At 38.2% G+C, this 22,709-nt stretch overlaps 1 protein-coding gene across 3 annotated transcripts in view; it reads left to right on the forward strand.

Annotated features, from left to right (window-relative positions):
* Positions 1 to 22,709, forward strand: part of LOC124710527 (peripheral plasma membrane protein CASK) — a 558,968-nt gene that overhangs the window by 498,584 nt on the left and 37,675 nt on the right. For all 3 annotated transcript variants that reach the window (XM_047240932.1, XM_047240933.1, XM_047240934.1), the window contains one exon: positions 15,588 to 15,707. In XM_047240932.1, the coding sequence (XP_047096888.1) occupies positions 15,588 to 15,707 (120 nt within the window). The remainder of the gene's footprint in view (positions 1 to 15,587; positions 15,708 to 22,709) is intronic.

Consider the following 22,709-nt stretch of genomic DNA (forward strand, 5'->3'; position numbering starts at 1 on the left):
AAAGTTGGTTCTTGAAACTTTGTTAATAGACTTTCTTGGGATACTTTACATCTGTCTTCAAGAGTCTGCCTTCAGTATCTTTATGACACCCCCTGTTAGTCCTATCTGGTACAGGTTCCACACTCTTGAGCAATATTCTAGGATGGGGCGCACAGGTGATTTGCAGCCAATCTCTTTTGTAGACTGATTGCACTTTCCCAGTATTCTACCAATAAACTGAAATTTACCACCTGCTTTACTCATGACTGAACCTATGTGATCATTCAATTTCATATCCCTACAAAGTGTTACATCTAGGTATTTGTATGAGTTGGCTGATTCCAACAATGACACATTGATATTATAGTCATAGGATACTATGTTTTTTCATTTTGTGAAGTACATAATTTTATATTTCTGAACATTTAGAGCAAGTTGCCTATCTCTGCACCATGTTGAAATCTTATCAAGGTCTGACTGAATATTTATGTAGCTTCTCTCAGCTAGTACTTCATTGTAGATAACTGCATCATCTGCAAAAAGCCTGATTTTACTATTAATATTGTCTGCATGGTCATTGATATACAATATGAACAGCATGGGTCCCAACATACTTCCCTGGGCACACCTGAAGTTACTTCTACCCTTGACGATGACTCTCCATCCAAGATAACAAGCTGTGTCCTCACTACCAAAAAGTTCTCAACCCAAACAAAAAATCTCACTTGATACCCCTTATAATAATACTTTTGACAATAAGCATAGATGCAGTACTTAGTCAAATGCTTTTTAGAAATCAAGAAACACTGCATCTACCTAGCTGCCTTAAGCCAAAAGTTTCAGTATGTCATGTGAGAAAAGTGCAAATTGGGTTTCACATGATCAATGTTTCCGAAAACCATGCTGGTTGGCATTGAGGAGATCATTCTGTTCAAGATACGTCATTGTGTTTGAGCTCAGAATATGATCTAAGATTCTACAACAAATCAATGTCAAGAATATTGGATGGTAGTTTTGTGGATCATTTCTACAACCCTTCTTGTAGATGGATGTGACCTGTGACTTTTTCCATTATCTGGGCAAGTTCCCCCTCCCCCAAGGGATCTACAATAGATAATGGTTAGAAGAGGGGCTATCTTAGCCACAAATTCAGTGTAGAATCTGGCAGGGATTCCATTGAGGTCTGCAGCTTTGTTCAGTTTTAACTATTTCAGCTGTTTCTCAACACCAATGACACTAATACTTATTTCATTCATCTTTGCAGTGGCACAAGGATTAAATTGGGGCAATACTCATGGGTTTCCGTTGGTAAAGGAATATTCAAAAACAGAGTTAAGCATTTCAGCTTTTTCTTTGCTACCCCCAATTTCAGTTCCTGTCTCATTCACAAGGGACTGGACACAAACTTTGGTGTCAACAGTCTGTACATATGACCATAATTTCTTTGGATTTTGTTAATGTCATTCGACAATTTTCTACTATGGTAGTCGTTGACGGCATCACACATTGCTCTCTTGATGGCCAAAGACATTTCATTCAACATCTATCTATCTGTAGCCCTTTGTTTTTTTTACACCTATTATTTAGTAATTTCTGTTTCTTTAGAGGTTTCTTTACAGTGACTGTACCATGGAGGTTCCCTCCCATTATGACCTGTTCTACTAGGCACATATCTATACAGTGCATGGTAAACTATTCTTTTAAACTTGAGCCAGGGTTCCTCTACATGCTCCCGACCAGTGCTGAAAGCTCCAAGTTCCTCATTGAGATATGAATACATATCTTACTGCTTGTTTAAGTTGCCCTTTGTACTTTGGTTATCATTGTTGCCACAACTGCGTCATGGTCATTGATACCATTTGCGATGTGGATGTCCTCAAAGTGGGCAGGTCCATTTGTTGCCATTATATCCAATATATTTTCCATCATGAGTGGGATTCCTAACTACCTGTTCTAGGCAGTTTTCAGAGAAGGCATTTTGTAAAGTTTCACATAGTGTCTTATCACGCCCCCCACTAACAAAATTGTAATGTAACACTCCTGAAAACACCCAAAAAAATTGTTTTTCTCCATTTTTTGGCGTCAGCAGTGTCATTACACTTTTCATTCGGCGCCATCTTGCTAACCCAAGGAGAAATGTGCTGTAAAGTACCCCTGTCTTCATCAGGAGCCCATGTTTTAGTACTGAAGCACAGGCAAATTTTTGGCATGTAAAATCTGGCCTGAGATGTAAAATTATTAGTTTTGTGTTATTTCAGTTTCACATAAGTAAACTGTGAAAAATTTGCTGATCCATAAAGTTCTCTTCATATGAGTGACATGCTCTGCTGTAGCAGGGAAAAGAAGGGAACCAATAGAAAAATGCTCCCATCAGAACACAGAAAAGGCAAATATGCTCCTGTTTAAATTAAAACACCCTGACTGAAAAATGGATTATCAGCTGCCCCATTTTACTTTCCTCCAAATCTTTAACAATGTTCCCAAAAATTTTGGTATGCAAACTTATTTACCCATTTTTAAGTTGAGAGGGAACATGCAAGTAGCAGTGGGAAGGAGATGGAAAAGTAATAAATACTGTCAGATAGTAGACACTGGTTGTGGTATAGAAAGAGCAAAGTAGACAGTGGCAGTGTCAGAGAAAGAGAAGGGCACAGTGGCAGTGGAACATAGTTGCCAGTGACAGAACAATGCTAGGAAAAGAGTGAAGAAGACAGTGAGAGAGGAATAAAGAGAAGGAGAAAGTTGATTTGGGTGAGAGAAAGTGATAATGAGAAACATAATCTATGACAATGACAACAAGGAAGAAAGAGTTAGTGAAGTGGGAGGGAATGAGTAAAAGAGTAGCATTAAGATAGAGCAAGAGGAAGACAGGGGCAGTGAGAGGAGACAGTAGTAGTAGTAGTAGTAGTAGTAGTAGGACAGAATGAAGGAGACTGTGGCTGTGAGACAGGAGACAGGTCTACAATGTAGTATTGGCTGCTTAGGCTCTCTAGTTGTGGTAAAGAACTGGCTGTCAATTGTATTAACTGCTGATTTTGCCAGTGACTGGATTCCTAACCCCTAATCACGGGCCCTTAAATCTGAAAGGTTCACTGAAGACATTTATTATCTTGATGGATTATAAGGTCCCCTTCCTGACACTTTATAGACTACTGTAAAAGTGATACAATCATGTGCTTATCATTTTTTCTTTAGTTCAAACTTTTCAGCGGTTGACAGGAGTACCTGTGTATTCAGCTCCATCAGAATTTATGTAATATTGTACCCATCAACATAACAGCAAACAGTTTAAAAAATGAATAGACATTTCTTTCTTATAATATACTGAGATTCGTTATTGACGATACTCATCTCTGAGACTTAACTGTATAGATTATTGTGAAATTTAAAGAGTATTGGAAAATGTCACTGATTTAGAATGATTTATTGAGACGGAAAGAACTACAATAACATTATTATTCAAGTAGACAATCATTTGTATTTATATAGTGGAAAACACTTTGAACACCAAAAATAAAAAGTACAAGACAGTAAACGAAATACAAACAAATAAAATATGCAGTGAAAAGAAGGAAAATTGTGCAATTTTGTGTTCAAACAAAGTAAAGTTAATTGGAATTTTGTACATGTAAAATAGTTGGATGAGTGAAGACTATGGTACTAAATTATGAGAGATGCTAAAAATTCCTCTTGAATGTACACAAAGAAATCATGTCTTTGTGAAGGAAATCTGTAGCTATCAAACTGCCTTCATTTATTAGCACACATATTCTCTTTTCTGTTTGTAATAACAAAAACTGAAGTTTCTTTTAATTCTTCATTTGAAATATCTGTGAAGAAATATGTAGACATTTCTGCTTGTTTATGTTTTTTAACATGAAGAAATAAAAATCTGCATCCTCCTTCTCGACATTTTTCTCGTTTGAAATTGGAGCTATTAAATATCATCTCTTGCCGTTTTGTTATAGTCATATCATGGTACAAGTTATGTACTGCACTGGTATGTTTTGAAACTTCTTAATTAAATTTGTACTTAAACTGGTGAGTGACTTTGACTATACTGTCTCTTTGCTATTCTTTATCATTTCAACACTGACCTACAGAATTTGCCCTGACAAACAGAACTCAAACTTTTCCTATTCATTAATTACTCACAATATTCAAGGATAACATGATGTGACTGCTTTACAATTGATAGCCTGACTTCAAATAAATAATACAAAAGAATGGCCCTGAATAAGAAGAAATCCTAACAATAACCCATACATTTCAGAAGTCATTTACCTCACAGAAATCTTCATTACCTGAACTACAGCAATGCCACAAGCACTAATACTGCCAGCTCAATAAAAGATCCTAACTACTGAAGGCTCTAACTACTAATAGGCATGTGGTTAGCAAAGGAAAGATTTTGTTGGAAAGCATACAATATATTTTTACTTTAATAATGTGACAGCCAGTTAAAAAAAATATATATATATATATTTATACATAATCGTCCATGACATCCAGTTCCAAAAATTATATAATCATGAATAATGTTCAGTCTCCAAGTCAGACACGTCCAGATCATCCGCTTTCACTAATACTTCAAACCTTTAACCTCCATTAGTGCTAGCTACTCACCTCCAACCTCAGTCACTGCTGGCTGTTCACCTCCAACAGCTATCACCGCTGACTGTTAACTTCAAACTGCTAGTCCGACCAGCCACAGAGTCTCTTACAGTGTATGCACAGTGCTGTTAGACTTATTAATGCAGTCTATCGCACTGCCAACTTACAGACACATAAACAGGCTACTTACAGTTTATGGTGATAATTGAGAAATTTTGTGTTTTGTGTGTACATTCATGTGTACTATTTTATCTCTTGGCCATGTCAAGATTTTTGAATCAAGTATGTCTGAATTGTGACTGGCACAGTTTCTTTATCTTTTTCTTTTGTTATTTCCTACAAAAAATTCTGAAGCTTTATGCAGACATGTGATGTGTTACTTTAGTTTCAGTGTGTGTTGCAAAAATATTCAGGATGAGTCACACACAGGATTAAACACATTTCACTGTTAGAAATAGTTAAGAGGATAACTGGAGAGGCTTATACATAGCATTAAGGAGTCCAATGACAGTACATGCCCCCCCCCCCCCCCCCCTCCTCCTCCAATCTCTCTCTCTCTCTCTCTCTCTCTCTCTCTCTCTCTCTACACACACACACACACACACACACAGACGAGACAGACAGAGAGAGAGAGAGAGAGAGAGAGAGAGAGAGAGGGGGGGGGGTGTCGTCAACATAAGATCTGATACTGTAGCTTCTCATTCTGTCACTGCCTTGACAATGTCATACATCCCTTGTGAAAAATAATCATACTGCCAAGATAAATACACCCTGACAGGTCTCACTGCTGCAAATGGACCCATCCTGGAGCATTTGCTGTTGCATTTGGGGCAATGCCCTTCAGTAGTTGTAGAGTGAATCTAGCAGCCTCAGACATTGCACCATATCAGCTCTATCCAACATTTCCTTTAGCATTGGCAGTTCACGATAGTGGTACATGTACAGCGTGTTGCATGCTGCATCACCCACATACGTAGCTCAATAGTGCTTTTCTAGGAATGCTCTGTTGGAATCACAAGTGAAATAGATGAATGTATGATAGATCCTTCTTGAGTGTCGTCCCCCTAGTTCTTCTGATTTAGTAGTGTTGGATTTCAGTCTGTGGAACCTGGAAATGCTCCTCTTATTTCGTTTTTCAGAAGATTGTACTGACAGCCTATGTCTAGACGAAATGAAAATGTATAGGAACTATGGTATGCACCACCTCACAAGAAAGTGCAATAGTAATTGTTATGTGATTCGTTGCCAAATAGTCTGGTATCTTTGGTTGTATTGAAATAAAACTTATTTACTGCATTCTGGACCATTGTGTTAATTACAAATACAAGTCTCACTGCTGACTGAAGTTCATTTCAGGCCACATGAGTGACATGACCTTGCAACAGTGACGGCATGCATACTGCTTGTCCTGCCAGCACTAGAGTAATTCATATAAAAATGATTTTGCAAATCGCAGAAAAATGGCTCCAGTATTGTAGATACTGACTATACTTCTCTGGAAGGTTGAGGGTTAGGCTGACAATTGTTATGAGCAGGGTTAGGATTTTTAGGTGCACACCTTTTTCTTGGGGTAAATTAAAGCTGTTTGGAAAAACATCACAGAGTGAAGTTTTTGTTTCTAGTTGTGAAAAGATGCATTTTTTTTCACGCACCTTTCTCCTGTTTTTGGGACTTCATCCCATTCTCCTCTAACCATTCCCATAATCCCCTTTGTCCCCCTTAAGTTTAGTTCCAGTTTATTCTATAATATTTCTAATTAATACAAAATATTTGACTTTCAATTAACGTCTCCTCAGCTTCCTGTGTATATGCGAACATTAAGCCCATCTGTTTCAGTAAATGCCACGTGGGGAGTTGAAAGCGCACTTGCAACAATGGTAAATAATTGTGTGTTCGACAAAATGTCTTTCTCTCACTTTACCACAATAAAGTAGCCCACAATAATGTGGTTGACAATGAGTGATTCTATCCCACCAGTACGAGTAACCTGCTGTTCGTGAATGTCAGTTTGTTATTGTGAGAGACATGACCTTTCCATGTGGAAGCAGAGGTTGGTCATGCAGAGACGACAGTTACTGCACCTGCGTAGTTCTGAGAATTGAGACTGGGTCATGCTCAAAGATACTATAAATCGCTGAGACTGCAGGTCCAGCAAGAACGAGCACATTTTTGTAATTTTTGCAGTGTTATAGAAGAGAGTGTGGACATCAAGTGAGCAAGTGGGTGCAAAGTATTGTGTGACAGTTGCATTGAGTTAGCAAGTGAACTTGTGTTAGATCTTTGTTACATTACTAAACAAGTATACTACTAGATTCTACCATGCCAGAGATGTCCAGTGTCTGATTTATTATTCTGGCTCAGGAATTCAAACAAGATTTCATACACACTCGTGGTACTGTATGCAATGTTCTATTTGCAATTCAGGAATTTTGTTAGATGAAAAACACCACCAAAATCACATCAAACAACATATTTCCAGCTCTGAGCATAAAATGAATAGACTCTTCAAGCAAACAAATTGTGGCAACCTCTGTTACGATATGTGTTTCAACAGAGTTCCTCAAAAGCTCAAAATTTGAAGGAATTAAACATTGGTTTGAGTGCAGCTCTTACACAGGCAGGAATTCCATGCAGTAAGGTGGACCATCCAGCCTTCAAGGATTTCTTGAAAAATACACAAAGATGTTAATGCATGATGAGAGTACTGTAAGAAAAAACTACGTGGAACCTGTTTATCAAGAGCCGGCTGTTGTAGTCGAGTGGTTCTAGGTGCTTTAGTCTGGAACCGTGCGACCGCTATGGTCGCAGGTTCAAATCCTGCCTCGGTTATGGATGTGTGTGATGTCCTTAGGTTAGTTAGGTTTAAGTAGTTCTAAGTTCCAGGGGACTGATTACCTCAAATGTTAAGTCCCACAGTGCTCAGAGCCATTTGAACCATTTTGTGTACCAAGAAACCATACAAAGAAACCAAGAAACCATACAAAGAATCAAGGAGGAAATGTCTGATTGCGATGTGGGAATCATTGTGGATGAAACCATAGACTCAATGGAATGATATGTTTTGAACATTTTAGTTTTTCCTTAGCAGAGGAGAAAGTTAAGCCCATGTTGTTAAAAATGTATGAGCTACAGAAAGCCAAAGCCATTACAGTAATGCAATCAATTATAGACTTCTGCCAAAAACTCTGGCCTACTGGTATTGAGTTCGGAAAACTACTTCTTATGGTTATGGACCATGCTCCATACACGGTTTCAGCTGTTAACCAATTGAAACCATTATTGTCTAAGTTGGAGCATGTGACATGCTTGGTTCATGGCCTTCGTAGGGTTTGTGAATCAATAAGGAAGGAATACGACATAGCTAATCAATTCATCTCTGCCCTGAAGAAGATTGTACTGAAAGCTCCAAGCCGTGTCATTGCCTAGGAAGCCACTGGCCTGCCCCTTCCAAATTTCCTGGCCATTTTTCGTTAGGGATCTTGGATTGAGTTTGCTGCCATGTTGTGTGAGAATTTTGACACTGTCTGTTATGGGAGAAAATACATAATTTGCAGAGAGAAGTATATTGTGTTCATAGTTAGCAGTGCCCGACTGCAGCTATTAAACGATTGGAAGAATGAGAACTGGAAAAGGAAAAACAATGGGATATTGTTACTTCTGTGAGCGAGCAGTTAGATGGCTTTGCGAAAGACAAACTTGAGTATAGTCTTCAGAAGAATCAAGAAATTGAGGAATTTGTCACATCTGTAGATGTAGCATTTGGTCAAGGTGTTGGTGGTGCAACACTTTCTGTTTCCACCAGTATATTATTCACACATGCAGTAGATCAACCAAAGGAACTTTGGTTTAGTCTTCTGATAACTATATTAATAAGTGGAAACAATATTTCTTTACTTAACAACATGGAAATAGTTCAGTGACAGATTGTTGGAATCAGTTGTTAGTGTTGACAAAGCAGTCATCTTCAACGTTATTCACAAATTTATATGTGGGTAAATATTATTGAAAATTAGATCTGAAGGTGATATAATTGGATAGATAAAAAAATCTATTCACCAAGCAGTGGCAGGAGAAAACACACTATATAGTTAAGAAAATGTGCACACTTTCAGATCCATTGGCTCCTTTTTCTGGTAAAATGGTTGAAGGGGAAGGAAGAGGAATGAAGAAAAGGACTTGCGAGACTCGCCCTTCCCCTTAAACCCTTTCACCAAGAGGAGGAGCACTGGCTTTGAAAGCTTGTACATTTCTTTAACTTTTATGTGTGTTTTCTCCTGCTACTACATAGTGAGTGGATTTTTCATTGCTCCACTTATGTTTTCAGAAATTGATTGCTGTTGTTGATATATTAGATGCTAAGGTGGGATTTACCTATGTTTATTTTCTGGTATTTAATCAAGCTCCCATTAATAGATACTAAAACTTGCAGCTCGTGTTGATATACTTATCGTAGTTCATATAGTTTTGCTCAGAGTTTCAGATCATTGCATAGTTTGATGTCTAAGGTCATACTGAGGTTTGAATAATAAACAAAAATAGACTGTTTCTTTATTTGTTATTCTCAGCACAAACAAGAACATGTATCTGATGCACCCCAATACAGCTTCTATCAGTGTTTTGCTTAAATTATTAATACAGTGCCATCTGAAGTAACTCACAGCGCTAGCTGTCACACCAAGCACTACCTGTCATTCCTGCCATTCTGCTGAGACACCGTTCCTTCTTCAGCCGAAGTGCTTCTTTTGTAATGGTAGCCTGTTATGTCATTCGTATGGAGTCAACCAGCCTATTCATCACAATTACAAAATGACTTTAGATTGAAATTATCTTTTACAAAAATTCAGAGTACATTGAAGGCTAAATTTATGGAAGATTCAGTGCACGAAAATAAAAATTTCTCACAGATGGCCAGATAGAAAATCATTTGTAATATGTTGATCAAATGGGATTGGGGTAGGGACAAAAAGGCTAGAAAAAGTATCAATAAATAGACTGAGCAGTACTCTCGTACCATACAGAGCTTAGTTAGATTAGTTTGTTTTACTATTCCCAGCTAAACTTTTGTATATCACTAAGAATAAGAGTGATTCTGACTTCCAATAAAAATTAGGAATGTTTGGCATAATTGATGTAAAGGCAACTAAACGCAAAATCTTGAATCGCACACTGAGAGCTGGTAGTGTAAATATAACCGAAATGACTGGTATGAAAGGAAACCAATAATTACAAGCAATTTCAGCTGTTATTTTACATTAAAACTAACTTCCACTGTGTGAAAATTCGTGTTATTTTGAACTGAGAAATTTGTCAGAAGCAATCGGTTGGATGTAGATCAAGTGTCTCCAGTCCATGTTAGATGGACAAAAGATTGAAGAATTTTATGACAAGGATAGCTCAAAGCGGCATATTTTGTGGAACTCATGGTTGTTTCCATTTTGAATCAGTATTTTGTGATGCTACCTACCCTTGACAGACAAGAGGAACAACATATGCTCAAAATCAGAAGCTAGAAGATATGAGAATGCAGAATACAGTTGAAAAATTACAATAAAGAACAATGTAAAACCACACATTAAAGATGATATAATCATGGACTTTTCTTTACTTATTTAAAGAGAAAAAGACAAACAGGAAGCATGGAATCATAAATAGAAAAAAACATTTTGATGAAAGAGTGTGAGATATTCCAAATCACTGATTTTAGTTGGGGTGTTTCATTATGTTACATGCAGGGGATGGGAAAAAAAGAAGAAGAAAAATGGTGAGAAATGGATGCTTCAACATAAATGCAGATGCTAGCCAAGCCTGCAGCTTGCACTGTTGTACTTGACTATGAAAAGCACCTGTGTAATGTCCTCAGCATGTTGCAAGTCTTTGTTGTGGCTAGAGCAGAGTTCTGTGTTATCATGACTGCATTATATTGGAGCTAAGTGAATTCAAATGTGGGAAAATTATTGATGCTTTTGTGGTTGGCCTTCCATAACCAAGGCAGCCAAAGTGTTTATTTTACAAGAGATACTGTACTGAAGATTTGTGCCCCATGCAGTGAAAGAGAAGAAACATTGTCCAGTAAATCACACCATGGATGAAAGTGTGTGTTGAATGATCATGACAGGTGGGAATTGAAGCAAATTGTGTCTAAAAATAAAGAGTGTGACAGCTGCAAAAATCACTAAAAACTGAATGTTACACTCACAAACTCTGTCAGCACCAAAGCAACATGAAGGGAGCTCCACAAGGAAAAAGGGTGACCCAGAAATCCAAACCACTCATCAGTGAGGCAAATGCTCGTAACATGAAAACAAAGTGCTGAAGCCATAAAACCTGGACTATGGAAGAATGTTACTTGGTCAAATGAGTCTTGTTTCATACTGTTTCTTGTGAAACTTTGCAGGGGTTCAGTGATGATTTGGGCAGCTATATAGTGGTGTTCCACAAACCTCCTTGGTATTCTGCAAAGTAATATTACTGTCAAGGATTAAATGAACATTTTGGCTGAAAAGGCCCATCCCATTGTATAGTATTTTTTCCCAATGGTGGCACTGTGTTTCAGGAAGATAGGACCACTGTTCACACAGTTCACATAGTCCAGATCTGGTTTTGTGATTATGAGGATGAATTGTCGGATCTTCCCAGACCAGCACAGTCACTGGATCCCAGTATTATTGAGCCTGTGTTGTCCACTTTGGAGAGAAGATTGCATGATCACTATCCATCTCTATCCTCGTTATCTACACTTGTCACTATTTTCGAGGAAGAATGCTATAAGATTCCCTTGGAAATCATACAGGACCTTCATTTATCCATGAATGGAGGCTGTTTTGAATGGCAATGATTTTCCTACACCATTACAGGCATGGTCATTTATTGTGTTTTCAATGTTCCCATATTTTTATCCGTCCACTTTATGTCACTGGATGAAAGTTCCTTTTCATGTGTCAACATCAGACTAACCAGGGAAGGGAAAAGAAAACCCTCAGCCTGCACAAGGTACATGCACAATGTTCTAAAATATAATGGCCTTACAAGCAATTGTCACTGCTTAAACTCTTTCTTTCCAATGAGTACTATTTTGTGTTTCAGGAATGAGTACAGTGATATGTCTATGCATGAGATGCATGTTGATTGTTCAGGCTGTATCCCAATAACTGACCTATAGGATAAGATGCTCAAATTATGCATTATACCCACTTTCTTCTTGTCAACCCCCCTCCGCCACAACTACTTTTGCTGTCCCTGCCCTGACCTCCCGCTTCTCTGTCTGTCTCACCCCCTTCTCTCTCTCTCTCTCTCTCTCTCTCTCTCTCTCTCTCTCTCTCTCTCTCTCTCTCTCTCTCCCCCCCCCCCTCCCCTCCCCCTCTTCCTCACACACACACACACACACACACACACACACGCCTGCTACATTCTTCCACTGTTCTTTTTCTTTTTTGACTGGGGTTAAATAGTCTTGTAATTACCAGATGAAATGGAGCATGAATGCAATGAGTGTGATAGTGCTCACCATTCACAAAGTAACCACTGTGATCTGTCAAAAGAATCATAAAGTCTTTGTCTACAATAAGGTTGGTCGGGTTGTGACCTGTGTGGAGGGTGTATAAAACTGACATTTCATCTGTTGTGAGACTGATGGTATTGGAAAGGATATTTGGAAGAAAGATGAGGCAAGTTTACAAATGAGGATTCCTGAAAGGTAATTAACTCACATGGGTGGGAATTTGAAGATTCATGGTTGGTTGAAAATACAAACTGTATTACTCAAGGTTTGTGGGGCTGTGGATTGGTTTTGATCTGTGGTGTGGATGTGAAAGTAGCGTTTCTTGTATGTTGAGTGGGTAAAGAGCGTATGCTTCTGATTAATCCAGCACAATTGAATTATGTGAAGAAATTGAAGATGGGGTCTTTCGACAAAAATGAAGGGATTTATAGGTCCACTAGACTGTTTAGTTCCATAGTATGTAAGTTGCTTTTTGGTTCTTGGGGAGGAGAAAGGAAGGGTTGGTCTGTGGCAAGTAATCATGTTCTGAAGCAGGAATATGAAGACAGAAAGTTGGATAATTAGATACTTTCTTGAAGTATTTTCAGAACATTGCTCCGATTTTTGAAGGGTGAAGGTTCCATTCAGAAGATATGGGTGTATATGTTTGGAATAACAATAGAGGTGTATCTCTTATAGGGATACTGTGTCATAACATCTGTTTCTGTTGTGTTAGTGTGATAAGTATAAAACATGTTTATGATTTTTTTTAAATATGCAGAATAATGATTGAAAACTGTGGAACAATAAGAGCAGTATTTCACGAATTATGGAAATCAAGGAAAATAAGACATGACAACAAGGTACAATAGAATATTTAAGAAACAAAACAGACAAAAATCAGGCAACTCTTAGACACACAGACCGGACTACAAGCCAGAATGAATAAACATTGAAGATAATAACATGTAAATAAATAAAATAACTCAGCTACGATGAGCATATAAAAATAATGACCATTACATTAGTGGGATACTTATTTTTAAAATAGCTAGTACTTGAATATGAAATTCTTACTTAATATTCTAGAGCTTGGATGTGAAATTAAAGTTCACTTTACAGAAAATGACATCCTATCTTGCTATTGTATTTCATGTAATTAATATGATAAATCATTCTGATCTTCTGCCTTGATAATAATAATAACAATAATAAATGGTTTATTTGTCCATAATAACTTTTACAATTTTGTTTTTAACATATGAACAATAATAAGAGTTTAAAAATAAAGATAAATTATACACAACAACATTAAAAATTCTTGATTGAGTACAAACATTTATCAATTAATAGTTGCTTTAATTTTGTCTTAACTATGTTTCCATTAAACGGTTTTATAGCATTTGGCAGTCTGTTATAAACTGTCTTCCATCAGAAAATGGACTATGATCTGTTGCTCTTTTATTACTAAATTTTATGTGGTAATCCTGAGGAAGTATTGAATAGGACTGGGGAGAAGAGAAGTTTGTGGCACAACTTGACCAGAAGAAGGGATCGGTTGGTAGGACATGTTCTGAGGCATCAAGGGATCACCAATTTAGTATTGGAGGGCAGCGTGGAGGGTAAAAATCGTAGAGGGAGACCAAGAGATGAATACACTAAGCAGATTCAGAAGGATGTAGGTTGCAGTAGGTACTGGGAGATGAAAAAGCTTGCACAGGATAGAGTAGCATGGAGAGCTGCATCAAACCAGTCTCAGGACTGAAGACCACAACAACAACAACAATCCTGTCTTTTTCTTGTGTTATAATAATGGATTTCAATATTGATTATACTATATTTTCTCCTTTTTGTGCACTAATATACACCACAGTAATGGCTTAATGATACCCATCATTAGAATATCATTTGTTGTGCTACATTACAAAGTATTAGACGTGGCCATCTTATCATTATTTTTATGCCTTTGATATCACTTTTCACTATTGGGTATTCACATAAATCTCATGTATGGTTGTAATGCAGCTGGATGGTAAAACTTACTGTTTAGTATTTTTTCTTGTAGTGGAATTCCATATGCACAGCTTAATATCAGACCATCACTGTTAATGTATGCAACAAGTAGTATTTTAAATGGACACCGGATGAGAAATACCATTGTAACAAGAGATGAAAACAGGGAACACTCTATTTATGCAAATTCCTGTGTGGTTCCCCTAAAGTGATTAAGGCCATTGCCATTATTGTTGTCTTGAATGGTCAGTTTCATTCTCCAACTATAATTGTTGACATAACATTAAATTGTAATCTTGGTACCTTTTGTTGGAGATTTTCCTTTCTATTTTTCCTTTTACCTTTTAAATTTCTCTCTCATAATTTAAGAAAATAAAATGTCCTGCAAAATATGCAGAAAAACTTTGTAGACGTTGGGAAGCATGAAAGAGGCAAAGGTGGAAGTGAAGCTGTGAGGGTGCGTCATGAATCAGCCCTGGATAGCTCAGATAGTAGAGTATTTGTCCGCAAAAGGCAAAGGTTTTGAATTCGAGTTTCATTTGGCAAACAGTTTTCATCTGCTAGAAGGTTTTGAACTAAAATATGTTAATACAGACAAAAGCATAATGCAAAAGATATATAAATATATACTGTTCATTGCTAAACCATACCATTTATGTTTTATGCATAAGGAAAACAAGTAATATGTAGTTATCGGTATGATTTAGTTGAGTAACCAATGGAATTATAAATTTCTCTCAGATAGCATGCTCTTTAGTATTCTCTTTAACCATCTGCAACTTGTAAATTCATTTTCTTGATGTTATGATCATCACTTGTTTTCAATTTTTGGACTGTCATCTATATATAATTCTAATGCCGTAATTACAGATAATTATTATGCAGCTACTATAAATAATGATCTTTCTTGAGATTGTATTTTTGATGCTGTTGTCTTCTCTGTAATTATTTGCTGGATAGTAGGAGTACACTGGCAGCTAGACAACACTCAGAAGTCACAGAAGAGAAGAAAATAACAAAGAGCATAGAAGTTAACATATTAGATACTTGAAGTTTAAAGGAAAGGCTGGGGATGGGGACAGGAAGGTGGAAACGACATCAGAGCAGAAACAGTACTTATTCATGTGTAAAGTCAAACAATGGAAAATCCAGGAAGGAATGTAACAATATAATGAAAAGGGTAGTTGCTAGTCAGTTTGATGTTGTTTGTTTATTTCATGCATTATTGTGAGATGAACAAAGCAGCATATAAATTGTATGTTCGTACACCACAGTGTGAGACATTCTGAAGCAATTTCTGAACCTAGCCTTGAGTTCTGAGTGTTTTATGTTTATAATATGCAATATATGTTACAGTTCTATTTGTATCAATGTTTTGTGAAGCATGAAAATTGTCAACATTACACCGTAAGAAGTAACTCATGAAAAAAGTGAATTGTGGCTGTCATTTGACTTTTGGTTAGTAAATGCATTCTCATAATATTTGTATTTTCCTTATTTACAGTGAATTGCTCAATATTTGGCCGCAAGAAAAAGCAATACAAGGACAAATACCTTGCCAAGCATAATGCAGTGTTTGACCAATTAGATTTGGTTACCTATGAAGAAGTTGTTAAACTACCATGTAAGTACAGAGTTACAGTAGTGTCAAGTTGTGCTTTATTAGCAGATAACAGTTCCTGCAATTCTGTTTGATTTGAAAATGATTTAAGAATTTGTTTATCCGTTAGCTGGAGGAAGTTAAATGAGGTGTAAAATACGAGCCAAAAATAAATATCTGCATAATACCACTAGAGTGATGTACAGTGCACTGGGCACATTAACATTAAAAATATATCTAAAAACAAATATGATGAGACTTACCAAACAAAAGTGCTGGCAGGTCGATAGACACACAAACAAACACAAACATACACACAAAATTCAAGCTTTCGCAACAAACGGTTGCTTCATCAGGAAAGAGGGAAGGAGAGGAAAAGACGAAAGGATGTGGGTTTTAAGGGAGAGGGTAAGGAGTCATTCCAATCCCGGGAGCGGAAAGACTTACCTTAGGGGGAAAAAAGGACAGGTATAAGCGCGCGCGCGCGCACACACACACACACATTCACAGACACAAGCAGACATTTGTAAAGGCAAAGAGTTTGGGCAGAGATGTCAGTCGAAGCGGAAGTAAAGAGGCAAAGATGTTGTTGAAAGACAGGTGAGCTATGAGTGGCGGCAACTTGAAATTAGCGGAGATTGAGGCCTGGCGGATAATGAGAAGAGAGGATATACTGAAGGGCAAGTTCCCATCTTCGGAGTTCTGACAGGTTGGTGTTAGTGGGAAGTATCCAGATAACCCAGACGGTGTAACACTGTGCCAAGATGTGCTGGCCGTGCACCAAGGCATGTTTAGCCACAGGGTGATCCTCATTACCAACAAACACTGTCTGCCTGTGTCCATTCATGCGAATGGACAGTTTGTTACTGGTCATTCCCACATAGAAAGCTTCACAGTGTAGGCAGGTCAGTTGGTAAATCACGTGGGTGCTTTCACACGTGGCTCTGCCTTTGATCGTGTACACCTTCCGTGTTACAGGACTGGAGTAGGTGGTGGTGGGAGGGTGCATGGGACACATTTTACACCGGGGGCGGTTACAAGGGTAGGAGCCAGAGGGTAGGGAAGGTGGTTTGGGGATTTCATAGGGATGAACTAAGAGGTTACGAAGGTTAGGTGGACGGTGGAAAGACACTCTTGGTGGAGTGGGGAGGATTTCATGAAGGATGGATCTCACTTCAGGGCAGGATTTGAGGAAGTCGTATCCCTGCTGGAGAGCCACATTCAGAGTCTGATCCAGTCCCGGAAAGTATCCTGTCACAAGTGAGGCACTTTTGGGGTTCTTCTGTGGGAGGTTCTGGGTTTGAAGGGATGAGGAAGTGGCTCTGGTTATTTGCTTCTGTACTAGGTCGGGAGGATAGTTGTGGGATGCGAAAGCTGTTTTCAGGTTGTTGGTGTAATGGTTCAGGGATTCCGGACTGGAGCAGATTCGTTTGCCACGAAGACCTAGGCTGTAGGGAAGGGACCGTTTGATGTGGAATGGGTGGCAGCTGTCATAATGGAGGTACTGTTGCTTGTTGGTGGGTTTGATGTGGACGGACGTATGAAGCTGGCCATTGGACAGATGGAGGTCAACGTCAAGGAAAGTGGCATGGGATTTAGAGTAGGACCAGGTGAATCTGATGGAACCAAAGGAGTTGAGGTTGGAGAGGAAATTCTGGAGTTCTTCTTCACTGTGAGTCCAGATCATGAAGATGTCATCATATGAGGGTGCCATCCTGGTACCCATGGCTGTTCCCTTTAATTGTTGGTATGTCTGGCCTTCAAAAGTGAAGAAGTTGTGGGTCAGGATGAAGCTGGCTAAGGTAACGAGGAAAGAAGTTTTAGGTAGGGTGGCAGGTGATCGGCGTGAAAGGAAGTGCTCCATCGCAGCGAGGCCCTGGACGTGCAGAATATTTGTGTATAAGGAAGCGGCATCACTGGTTACAAGGATGGTTTCTGGGGGTAACAAACTGGGTAAGGATTCCAGGCGTTCGAGAAAGTGGTTGGTGTCTTTGATGAAGGATGGGAGATTGCATGTAATGGGTTGAAGGTGTTGATCTACGTAGGCAGAGATACGTTCTGTGGGGGCTTGGTAACCAGCTACAATGGGGCGGCCGGGATGATTGGGTTTGTGAATTTTAGGAAGAGGGTAGAAGGTAGGGGTGCGGGGTGTCGGTGGGGTCAGGAGGTTGATGGAGTCAGGTGAAAGGTTTTGTAGGGGGCCTAAGGTTCTGAGGATTCCTTGAAGCTCCGCCTGGACATCAGGAATGGGATTACCTTGGCAAACTTTGTATGTGGTGTTGTCTGAAAGCTGACGCAGTCCCTCAGCCACGTACTCCCGACAATCAAGTACCACTGTCGTGGAACCGTTGTCCTCCGGAAGAATGACGATGGAACGGTTAGCCTTCAGATCACGGATATCTCGGGCTTCAGCAGTGGTGATGTTGGGAGTAGGATTAAGGTTTTTTATGAAGGATTGAGAGGCAAGGCTGGAAGTCAGAAATTCCTGGAAGGAGGTGGGTCCCGCTGTGACGGAGGACGGAACTGTTCCAGGCAGGGTTCAATTTGGATAGTGTCTTGGGGAGTTGGATACATCTCGGGAACTGGTGTTGTGTGTGTTTTTTTTGTGCTTCTCCGAAAGAACACGTTTTGATTCTACAACCATTACCAGTCAAGACACAAAGGAACTGCACATGTAGCTGCTAGTGGGCATTGATTCATATCAATGGGGAAAATTAAAAATTTCTCCCCGACCGGGATTCAAACCTGGGTCCTCAATCAATCAAATTTTATTGTCGTTCAGCTCATAAAGCAATAGACAACGTCAAGATAACTTACATTTTTAACATTAATTACTAAATACAATTTAGTTTGGGTTACATAAGGCCATCCACTAGATACAGTGTTGAAAGACAGTATTTTCAGTTTCAAAAAATTTGTCTACTGTGTAGAAAGGATTATTTACTAGTATTCTGTACAACGTAGCTTTGAAGATATTGACAGGTAACTCTTTTAAATCTGTACTTAACGTATTGCACAACTTAAGTCCAAGAACTAAATATGAATTCTGTGACTTGGATAGTCTTTGATATGGTACATCTAAACATGATTTGTTCCTGGTGTTATGGCTATGTACATCCCTTCTTAAAGATATATTTGAAATATTGTTCCTAACATACAATAGAACATTATAGATGTACAAGTTTATTACCGTCAGGCATTGCAATTTAACAAACAAGGGTTTACAGTGTTCTAACTTATCTGAGTCGGTTATTATTCTTACTAATTTTTTTTTGTAAAAGTAGAATGCCCTGTACGTGACTGCTATTGCCCCACAATAAGATTCCATACGATATGATACTTTGAAAGAAAGCAAAATATGCTGATCTTATGTAACTATTAGGGACATGTCTTTTTAAGTTTCTAATTAATGATATGAATATAATAGAGGGAAAAATTCCACGTGCGAAAATTATATCTAAAAACAAAGATGATGTAACTTAGCAAACAAAAGCACTGGCATGTTGACAGACACACAAATAAACACAAACAAACACACAAAATTCAAGCTTTTGCAACCAACGGTTGCTTCATCAGGAAAGAGGGAAGGAGAGGGAAAGACGAAAGGATGTGGGTTTTAAGGGAGAGGGTAAGGAGTCATTCCAATCCCGGGAGCGGAAAGACTTACCTTAGAGGGAAAAAAGGACAGGTATACACTCGCGCGCACACACACACATATCCATCCGCACATACACAGACGCAAGCAGACATTTGTAAAGGCAACTCTGAGACTTTTCTTTTTGCTCAGCAGATGTGAATGTGTTAAATATCTGAACTGAAACCATCACAGAATGGAAATGGTACGTTTCCGAACATCGGTTCCTGTTCAAAATATTATGTACTCACTTCTCTCTACAAGTCCTAGAATATTGTAACAGGAATTTCCTAACATTCTGTATTATTTTCATAGGATACAAAGTATTTTCATTTTGTGAAGTGCCCAATTTTACATTTATGAACATTTAAAGCAAGTTGACAATCACTGCACCTCTTATAAATCTTATCAAGGTCTGATTGAATATTTGTACAGCTTTGTTCAGACTGTACTTCATTGTAGATAACAGTGTCTTCTGTGAAAAATTTGACATTACTATGAATATTATCCACAAGATCATTAATATACAATATGATCAGCAAGGGACCCAGATGCTGTGACAGTCACGGCAATGGCCAAGGTGCCCTTCGACAAAAGCTCATGGATTTTAAGCTACTTGACACAAATAGAAGCCCAAGAGAATTTTATCACTATGTGTAGCCCTGAACCCATGCATTTATCATAGATATTTGCAATTGCATTTATTTCTGTGTGTAGGTGGAATCAGCCCAAAATAGCACTGCACAGCTTGTGTTTTATGCAATGTCGATTATGAACAGAAAAAATTGTCCTTTTTCTCAATATGGACAATAAATTTTTAAAGGGAACTTGCTCCAACTTATGTGCCAGTCTGCCACATGTTACACTGCCTCTCTGCTAATGCCATTCAGCACCACTGCTCGGTTGTTGCTGGCACACTGGTTTTCCTTCAAGTTTTGCTATTCCTGTTAACACATTTCATCAAACTAAATACCACACTAGACTAATTTGACAGAAATCCAGTATTGTGTTGGAGGAGAAAACAGTGATTTTGTTTTATAATGTTATGATAACCAGTGTCAATCAGTTTGGCCACATTTACATCAGAAATATAGAAGAGTATGATAGTTATCATTGCCATCAGTTGGTATCCATTGTTACAATTCTTGTAGCAATGCATACTGTCTAAAGCTAATGATAGTTGCCATTGTGTCCCGTATTTTTAGATTTGACTATGGCCTAATTCTACTAAAACTGATAGCAGAAACTTAACAACAATAACAACAACAACATGATGATGATGTGACTGCATTTTGTTCACAACAGAGGCAAATTCTAGATCATTCTATTAAATTCCGCTTTACAACATATTTTGCTTGCAACAAGAAGTGAACCAACATTTCCAATTGAGACTGGGTATTATTGGAAACGTGTACAACGTAGGAAAATTGTAAAAGTTAACTGAAACAGTAGAGATATTGTACCCGATGAGCCATAGGAAAGACATTCAGTATATTCTAAATATATGTGGTGGTGCAAAAATTGGAAACTGACATTTCTGCTGTTTTATAGGAGCTGATGAACGCACTGCTGGAAATAAACATTGGCTGTAACCATAGTTGTCTTCAAAAAGAGCAGTAATGGTCAGAAATGACCAGTGTTAGAAGAATTTGTGGTCTCCTCAACATGTTCATGAGCAATACTAATCGACTTTACCATTTTGGAAAAGGCATAATTCACCACATTTTTCATTGACTGAATGATTTATTTTTACATAACTTTCAGCAGGATTCATTTCTTACAAAAATTTTACTTTTCTCTCACAAAAATAATGTGTTTTATGCAAAAATCGTTTGTTGTGGACTGTTTTAGATGAAGAAACTCTCTTAATAATAAAAATATAAACTCTGCTGTTTGACGCTAGGACTGGGATTGAAATTAGTTGTGGAATAATGTATCAAAAAAGATGTCCTCAGAGAAAATGGTATAAGTGACCACAAGGCGGATGTGGCAACAATGTTTACTAAGAACAAAAGGACAATTAAAACAAACAGGAAGACATATATGTTCAGTAAATTAGATAAAAGATCAGCAGAGTCACATCTCAATGAGGAACTTGAAACTTTCACCACAACACAGGACAGGAGTATGTAGAGCAACTATGGGCCAAGTCGACCATGCATTGGATAGATACGCAGCCTGCAGGAGAAAAGTTCATAATGCTATACATTCACTGTAAAGAAACGGAGACTAGTGCATAATAGGTCTAAAACAAAGCAAAGGGCCATAGATAGAGAGAAGCTGAATGAAACATGTTTGTCTGTCAAGAGAGAAATGCGTGAAGCCTTCAGTGACTGCCATAGGAGCATATTGTCAAGTAGTCTTTCACAAAACCGAAAGAAATTCTTGTCGTATGTAAAGGTTGTTAGTGGCACCAAAGGTAGTGTCCAGTCACTCGCAAATGAGACAGGACAGGAACTGAAACTGAGGGTAGTAACACAGAAGCTGAAGTGCTTTAACTCTGTTTTCAAATGTTCCTTTACAAATGAAAACCCAGAAGAACTGCCCCAGTTTCATCCTTGCGCCATTGAGATGATGAGTGAAATAAGTGTTAGTGTCATTGGTGTTGAGAAACAGCTAAAGTCATCAAAACTGAACAAAGTTCCAGGGTCCTATGGAATCCCTATCAGATTCTATATTGAATTTGTGGCTGAGTTAGCTCCTCTTTTAATTACGACATGTCGTAGATCCCTCAAACAAAAATCCATGCCCAGGAGTTGGAAGAAAGTGCAGGTCACACTTGTTTACAAGAAGGGTTGTGAAAGTGTCATCCAGTAGTCTTGGCATTGATGTGTTGTGGAATCTTACAACATATCCTGAGGTCAAACATAATGAAGTATCATGAGCAAAGTGACTTCCTTCATGTCAACCAGAATGGATTTCAAAAAACATCGATCACGACAAACCAAACTCACACTTTTCTCAAGTGACATACTGAAAACTTTGGATCAAGACAGTCAGAAAGATGTGCAATATTTCATAATTTCCAAAAAGCATTTGACTTGGTACCAAACCTACACATATTATCTAAAAGGGGCATCAAGTGAAATTTGTGACTGGACTGAGGATTTTTTGATAAGGAGAACACAGCATGTTATCTTGGATGGAGAGTCATTGTCAGGTGTGTATCCCAAGGAAGTGTGATGTAACCCTTGCTGTTCATGTTGTATATTAATGACTGGGTGGACAGTACTAATAGCAATCTCAGATTTTTTGCAGATGATGCTGTTATCTATAATTTAAGCACTGACTGAAAGAAGCTGCATAAATATTCAATCAGATCTTAATAAGATTATAAAGTGGTTCAAAGACTGGCAGTTTGCTTTAGATGTTCAGAAATGTAAAACTGTGCA

The sequence above is a fragment of the Schistocerca piceifrons genome, chromosome 1 (assembly GCF_021461385.2).
Source record: "Schistocerca piceifrons isolate TAMUIC-IGC-003096 chromosome 1, iqSchPice1.1, whole genome shotgun sequence".
Lineage (NCBI taxonomy): Eukaryota > Metazoa > Arthropoda > Insecta > Orthoptera > Acrididae > Schistocerca > Schistocerca piceifrons.